The 8,143-nt window shown below is 37.8% G+C and overlaps 1 protein-coding gene across 1 annotated transcript; it reads left to right on the top strand.

Moving 5' to 3' along the window:
- The first annotated feature begins 4,689 nt into the window (after positions 1 to 4,689).
- Positions 4,690 to 5,910, top strand: LOC113291074. Its single transcript, XM_026540649.1, has one exon. The coding sequence runs from the start codon at positions 4,690 to 4,692 to the stop codon at positions 5,908 to 5,910; it is 1,221 nt and encodes a 406-aa protein (XP_026396434.1).
- Positions 5,911 to 8,143: the final 2,233 nt, after the last annotated feature.

The raw sequence follows: 8,143 nt of genomic DNA on the forward strand, positions 1-8,143 counted from the left end.
AGCAAAAGTCGGCAGGTATTTTTTTTTTGGCTGACCTTGCCGACTAGTATTAGTCGGGAGGGTATTTTTTGTCGACCTTGCCGACTAATACAAGTAGGCAGGGTATGTTTTGTCGACCTTTCCGACTAATACTAGTCGGAAGGGTAATTTTTTGTCGACCTTGTTAACTTTTCATCTCTGAAATTAGCATTTACAGGATCGTTCACGGTATTCATCCTTATACCTTGCCGACTATAGTTTAGTCGGCAGGTTATGAAATTAATACCTTGCCGACTAATCATGCATTTGTAATACCTTTCTTTGTATGTCAAAAATCCTATAGACGGCAAGGTATTTTTTTGTCGACCTTGCCGACTTTTCATACTTTCAGAATTGAAAGTGTTGATTTCTTCTATAATTTTGAATATAAAATCACTCAGCATCTTTGCAATCCCCTTTGTAGAAGTGTTTGGCTAGTGTGGTTTCATTTCCATTACAAAAAATCTCAACAAAAAAAAAAAAATCCTCAAAAATCATAACACATAATCCATGAGTTCAATCCAACTAATACCTAATTTGAGATTTTTAATTAAACTAATTAACTAACTAAATTAATTAACCTAATCATATTATTAGTGTTAATTAAGCAAGGGTAGATTAGGCATTTTGAAAATACATGGTTAAGGGATATCCTGTTTTATTTCAAAATGACCCGTATTTTATCTCATTAGGTATTCCCCAATTAATCTGAGTATACCTCAATATCGCCAGGATTTTATAGTGCCATAATTAACATTTTTTTTAAACTAACATTTAGAAAAAAAAAGGACAAACAAATATACCTACTGTGAAGAGTAAAGCTTTAGAGTGTGAGGGAGCAGGCAGTTCTAAACGAAGAGGGCCGGAGGTTGGAGTAATGGGAACTGCAACGTTCGCTAGACCGGATGAAGTGATGCAGGAAGGAAATAACAACAAAAGAGAATTGGAAGGAACAGGTAAGCTCTCGGCTAGCCAGAAGGAGAAAGATGTTCAGACAACAAGTCATACTCTAACTAACAAAGAGCTGGCTGAAATCCTTAATCCAAAAAAAGGAATTGTTATTCGGGATAATATTGAACTGGAAAATTTCAATCCTACAAACTTCACTGACTTACTCCAACAAACAATGTACCCTTTGCCAACACCCAATCTGCAACCAACTCAACAAGCAAAAACCAATACAGGCCCCCAAACCAACTCAAAGGGCTAGGAGAGGAAGCAATTCTAAACCAAAATCCACATACCCTCCCAAACCAAAACCCACCATCACCAAGGATCAGGGGAATAAACATAACGCAAGCAAAAGGAAAATAGTAGAGGACAAACCCATCACTCAAGAAGGAGAAATCCTCAAGAAACCTACATGGGAGAACAAAGGTACCACACTAATGAAAAGTAAAATGCTCCATTATGGATCATCCTTCAATTTTGGTTCCACATCAACATCTACAAAAACCAAAAAGCTCAGTCAACCATTGATCCCCAACATGGTTGTCAACACTGCCTCTGCGACTTGCAACTCCACTTAGCTGATCTCACTAGCTCGCTACAAGGAACAAGTACTGACAAGCAAACGTTGGGGAGGAATGCGCCATCAACTAACATCAACAAAAATCCTCTCCCTCAAGGGAATCAGGTACGCACCACTAATAGGCCTAAAGCACACTACTATTCCCTTTGGATTCATGCATTATACAACAGTACTATCTGTGCTGCTTGTGATAACCATAGAAATATCCTAACGGCCTGCTATAAATATCATTTGCATAATAACCATTTCAGACAACATGCTGGAAATCTTAAAATATTGGCATGGAATTGCAAAGGTTTGAAAAATGATATTACCCAATCCTATTTGAAGGATATTGTTAATCTGAATGATCCAGACATTTTGTTTCTGTCCGAAACAAAGAATGTAGGTCAATTTGTTGTGAATTGCACCATTAATTTGGGGTATAAGCATTGGTCATTGTTGATCCAACAGGCCTTGTCGGGGGACTGGTTGTCTCATGGAAACAAGGTAATCAATTGAAGATAGGAGCTTCTTTTGAAAATTTAATAAACTGCCATATTATTAACCCCATCAACTGAAGAGAAACTATAGTCTCTTGCGTGTATGGTCCTGCAAATTGGCCACAAAAGGAGAAATTCTGAAAGTACATCTCAGAATCTGCAAGCACATTCAACAACGAATGGATTGTTATAGGTGATCTTAACCTCACTCTTCATCAACAAGAAAATAAAGGAGTTGGTGCTTTCAACAGGGGGGAAGAAGATAAGATCATGACATTGTTAGCTAGAGCTGATCTACAAGATTTGGGTCATCTAGGATACAGTTTCACTTAGACAAATAAAAGAAAGGATGGTCAGTTAACTGAAGCTAGATTGGACAGAGGTTTAGCGAATACCAGTTGGTGTAGGAGTAACCCAAAAGCCTCCATCAATCATCTCCTATCCGTGGTCTCAGATCACTTCCCCATTCTCCTAAATACCAAACCACAAAACCAATCAACCCACAAACCATTCAAAGTCCTAGGTATTTGGCTACAACATCCATCTTGCAAGGATCTGGTCAAAAAGGCATGAAACAAACCTACCCAAGGAAGTAAAGCTTTTAAGTTAGCCAAAAAATTAAAAAACACGAAGCATCAGATCCAGTTGTGGAACAAGTACACTTTCGGGGATATAAAAGAAAACATCAGCAGAGCAAAGATACAAATGCAGCAGTTAACCATGGACATGAACCTACAAGATAGAAGTACAGTTTTACGGAATAAAGAAAAAGAATTAGCTTACTGGTACAAAACTGGAGAGAAGTTTTGGAAGGAGAAGAGTGGGGACAAAGACATGGTGCTGGGAGATCGAAACACATGGTACTTCCATCAGAAGGCGGAAAAGAGGTATCGAAGAAATAAAATTCAATCGCTTGAAGGGAAATATGAAGTTGTGTCACTAGTAACTGAACATTTCCAAGATGTTGCGACATCTACTAACATTTCTCCAAACAGTAGCTACCTGGATGTGGTTTAGCAAGTTATCGATGAGGAGGATAACAACCTTATCACTCAATTACCATCCTTCTCGGAGGTAAAAGCTATTATTTTTTCTATGGATCCGGATAAGTCCCCTGGGCCAGACGGCTACACTCCTTTCTTCTTCCAAACCAATTGGGAGATTGTGGGAGAGGATGTCTACAACATGGTTCTTAGTTTTTTTCAAACTGACCACCTTCTCAAAGAGAATAATGCCACTTTAATCTCTCTCCCAAGATAGAATTTCCTTAAAAACCAGTTGACTATAGGCCAATCAGTTTGTGCAATATAGTCTATAAAGTTATTTCCAAAACTTTGGCTAAAGACTCAAGAGTCTATTACCAAAAATAATCTCTCCTTATCAGGCCGCCTTCATACCGGGAAGGCAAATATCAGATAATATTACGGTGGCTCATGAGCTAATCCATACTATGAGAACTAAGAGAGGTAAGGAATTCCTCATGGGCATCAAAATAGATATGTCTAAGGCGTTCGACAGAATTGAGTGGAATTTCCTACTCTCTGTCACGGGAAAACTTGGTTTTAATGAAAAATGGTGTGGTACGGTGGAACAATGCATATCCACAGTCACAACTAATTTTTTAATAAATGGTGTTCCCGGAAAAAGGTTTGCTCCTATTAGAGGAGTAAGGCAGGGGATCCTTTATCCCCATGCATGTTCATCATGTGTATGGAAGTGTTATCTAGAACGATGTCCATTGCAAAAAATAAGGGCTTAATTCATGGCATCAAAGTTGGTCCTAATGCCCCTTCTATATATCACCTGCTTTTCGCGGATGACCTTCTAGCCTTTACAAATTCTAATAAAGAAGAGGGTACCAATCTCTTCAAAATTTTCTCGGATTTTAGCAGAGAATCGGGGCAACTCATTAATTTCGAAAAGTCCGGTATCTTTTTTAGCAACAACACACATCAATCTGTGGTGGATAGTGTTACAACCATTCTAGGAGTGCATGAGATCTCCATTAGAGACAAGTATTTAGGGTCACCCATATTTACCCATGTCTCTAAAACTGACTCTTTCTGGTGCCTTATCGACAGAGTGGATAACTAGCTGAAAAGCTATAATAACACTCTCTCAGCGTCCGGGAAGTCTGTCTTGTGTAAACCTCGACCTCTACTGTTTCTATTTTTGAAATGAATAGCTTTAAAATTCCTATTGACGTTATAAAAAAAATCGATAGGTTACAAAGAGAGCTTTTTGGGGAAAAGATAAAGAAGGAAGCAAATGTGTCTACCTAAGAGCTTTGGTTTCAATGTGTATTCCTAAGAGCTTAGGAGGTCTAGGATTTCTTAACCTAAGAATATTCAATGTTGCCATGATTGCTAAGGTTTCTTGGAGACTAATGAACAAACCAACTGCTTTGTGTGCACAAATTTATGAGCACAAGTACCTAAAGGAGAAGAACATTCTTCAACAAAACTACAATTTCCCTACTACAGCTTCATGGGTTTGGAAGAATATCATTAGAGAGGCGCACAATGTCAGAGAAAATTCGCTGTGGAAGGTGGGAATGGAAATAAAATCAAAATATGAGAGGAAAAATTGTGCAAATAGGGTATCACACAGGTCAAAAATTATAAGGATCTTTCTCCAGTGACATGGTTAAGTGAACTAATGGACTACAATGATCACGAGAGGATTTGGGATATGCAAAAAATAGAGACATATTTTGAGGATCACTGCATACCTAATATCATAACTATTGAGATAAAAAGTGGGAAAGAGGATCAACTTACTTGGACTTTGGAACAGAAAGGTTGCTTCACTACTAAGTCGCTTTACAATAAGCTGATAAGAGTTGGAAGAAAAGAAGATGCTCAAGCTCAGAGAATGTGGAAAGAAATATGGAGCATAAATGTGATGCCAAGAATCAAAACCTTCATATGGAAATGTTTGCTCTCGATCTTACCTCTCAATGAAAGGATTGGTCATATTATTTACTCAATTAACAAATTATGCTCCAACCGTGGGAAGCAGGAAGAAACCCTAACCCACTTATTTATGTATTATGATTTTACTCTTGCTGTGTATGATAGGCTAGGTCTTCACATGTTATATTTACAAAATACTGATTTGGACTTTCACAGGTGGTTTCTAAATTTCTTATATATCCCTAGCCATGATATTAGCTATAAAGGAAATAATGTGGAAGTAATAGGCACGGCCATGTGGGGAATTTGGAAAGCTAGGTGTGATTGGGTTTTTGATAAGAAAACTCTAAACATAAGTAGAACAGCTGATTTGAGCGTCACAATAATAAACATCAATAGAAATACCAAACTCAACCTAGAAAATAGCCAGGAAATAGAAGTTAAGAGGTCTAGAGTTTCAGTTAAACCTGACTGTTTTACCATTAAGGTTAATATTGTGTGTGCTACCAGAATGAATTCAAATTCTTCTGCAATTGCTCTAATTACTTCTGATAATACAGGGGATTTCCTTGGAGGAAAGACTCTCCCAGCAGTAGCAGACGATGGGCCGGACTTGGAGGAGCAGGAAGCTTCTACGATAATCCAATGGTTACGACAATTGAATCACCCAAATGTTCAAATTGACAGTGACAACGAGAAAGTCTTGGAAGCAATCTCTCTTCAAGTTTTAGATCTCCGTAACAATCGAATCAAGATGCACGGAGACAACACTAAAAACTTTATATTATGCATCAATAGTATTTATAGTATTAACCTTATCCCGGTAGTTGAGAACCATATAGCTTGTAAGCTAGCATCTAAGAGTCTTAACTTGTCTGTTATTTGTAACTGGTATCCTCAAACTCTCAAGAATTTTTTGCCGACTCTGGTGAGACAGGAAGGAAACAATATTATTGTCATGTAACTTGCAGGGTTACCCCCTGTTTCTTTTATTAAAAAAAAACAACCTATTGATAGTACCACTACCTTTTTCCTGATTATTTAATTTGTCTAATCTAAAAAACATATTTAAGAATGCTTATAAATGTTCCTTCCAACTATTAAAAATGGAAGACTTTTTTGCCTCCACCGCTAGCTTATTTGCCACAGAGTTTCCAGATCTGTGAACAATTTTAAAACCCAAAAAAATTTTGTAGTATGCTAAGATTTGCATTGTTTCTTTCACTAAAGCATGATTTCTCCAGTCCATCATTGTCACCTTCCCTTTGATAAATCTCATTATCCTTTTACAATCTCCTTCCATTCAGAAATGCGCCAAACCTTCATCTCTGATCCATTTTGCTCCCTGTAATAGGGCTACAACTTCTGGCTTTCTGCACTTGAAATAATGAAAAGACCAGCCTTGGCTGCGCTCTTCCATTACCTGCATCATTTCTTAGTATTAGTCCAAAGCCAGCATAAACTATGTATGAGATCCAAGATGCATTGTAGTCTAACTTAAAACAGTTTGGTTCGGGAAATTTCCATGGAACATTATATTTTAAATTAATTATAGGACAAACACTTTTATAAGTGTAGATAATATATTGTCTATAAAAATTTCAGATGCAGATACCATAGACATGCATAATAATATAATGACATGTTTGGATGGTGGGAAAGAAATCCAATTTCCTACAAACGGGAATCATAAACTCATCGTCCCTTGGAATTGCCTTACTTTTGGGGAATCCGGCATCGGCCGCCATTTTGTATCGTGTCTTGCTCGGCCACTAGATATAGTTTCTGCCGTAATTCACAAACCCTCAAAATTTGTTGGCCAATGTGACAAGCCCATCATGAATTCTAACCGGCAACCTACCAGTACCAGGTGTTCATAGGACTTATCCTGATATAAGCCAAAAAAAAAAAAAGCAGGAGAGACAGAGTTCCTGTTATGAATCACAAACCGGCCTTCAAACTTGTTGATTGCCAATTGAGTTTGCAGATCTGGCAAGCCTACAATAGACTCGCAAATTGTTTTGTTGTTCATTTCGTCACAGTTCTAAAAGGCTTGCTAATAGATGCCAGCAAACTTGCATAATAATCAAAAAGCATAATCATCAAAATGAATGTTACAAAATCTATAAATGAAGTAATTTTGGTAAAATCATAACCCAATACACAAATTTTGAATTTATCAATTAATGAGCTCCATATCCACCAGCAGCTGCAGGACCGGTACTTTTGAGAGCACCATATCCGGCGACAGCTGTTGCTCCTCCTCCCTCGTAGTGTGCCGCTGCAAGTTTCTTCTTCTTGACAAAACATAAAGCACCAAAAACAAGGAATAGTAAGAAAGCTCCACCTAGTGAAACACATACAGCAATTACTGTTGTATGATTTCTCCCGGGTGGCGAAGGTGTGATAACGGGAGGAGGACCAGGTGATGGAGTTGGGACATCCCAAACTACTGGTCCTGGAGTACAATAAGCAATTGGCAAAGGATCGTAATCGTAACCAGGCGGTGATGCGCAGTATTTGCTTGGTGGTGCATATGATGGTGGCTGGGCTACGCGAGTATAAGCTGGTGGTTTTACTTGAGGTGTTGAAGCAAATGCAGTCAACTTCCTAGCTCTAGTCATATTTTAGTGTAAGAATTTAAAGAAGGCAATTCGATTCCTCAAAAATATATGTGAAGAGAAGAAATTTGGAGAGATTTCAAAGCATAAAAACATGAATACATTATTTAATCCAAACTAGCAAACAAAATGTGTCTGAAAATGAGTTGGGTGACAATTTTATATGTTGCTCATGCCTGCAGTTTGGTCTTGAAGGATTGAAAACTCGAAAAGAAAAAGACTCAAATTTATTTGGACATTAAAGAGAGATCTAAAGTGCATCTTTTGATTTTTGGAATCCAAAACAAATCCCAACTTACCGATCAAAAAAAAAAACAAATCCCAACTTCATTTTATCTTTGTGAGTCTTGATTCAATGATGACAAAGAAGAATAATGTGTGGGACTCCTCGACCGCCGGAGTTGCTGACTATCCCCCACAGGAAGCATCATTCAGATTTCAGACTAGCATCACCTCAGTACAACATAAATAAAAATTTCTTCAATTTTCAATCACGTGCAAAACACGAGCCACGCGTACAGAGTATCAGAATTCAGACTTGGACCAAATGGGCCATCCGTTTCTTCACTTGTTTTC

Source organism: Papaver somniferum, chromosome 6, assembly GCF_003573695.1.
Source record: "Papaver somniferum cultivar HN1 chromosome 6, ASM357369v1, whole genome shotgun sequence".
Lineage (NCBI taxonomy): Eukaryota > Viridiplantae > Streptophyta > Magnoliopsida > Ranunculales > Papaveraceae > Papaver > Papaver somniferum.

What these genes read in the sequence shown, in the direction of transcription:
- LOC113291074 (XM_026540649.1), top strand. Translation starts at nt 4,690, where the DNA reads ATGGACTACAATGATCACGAGAGGATTTGGGATATGCAAAAAATAGAG.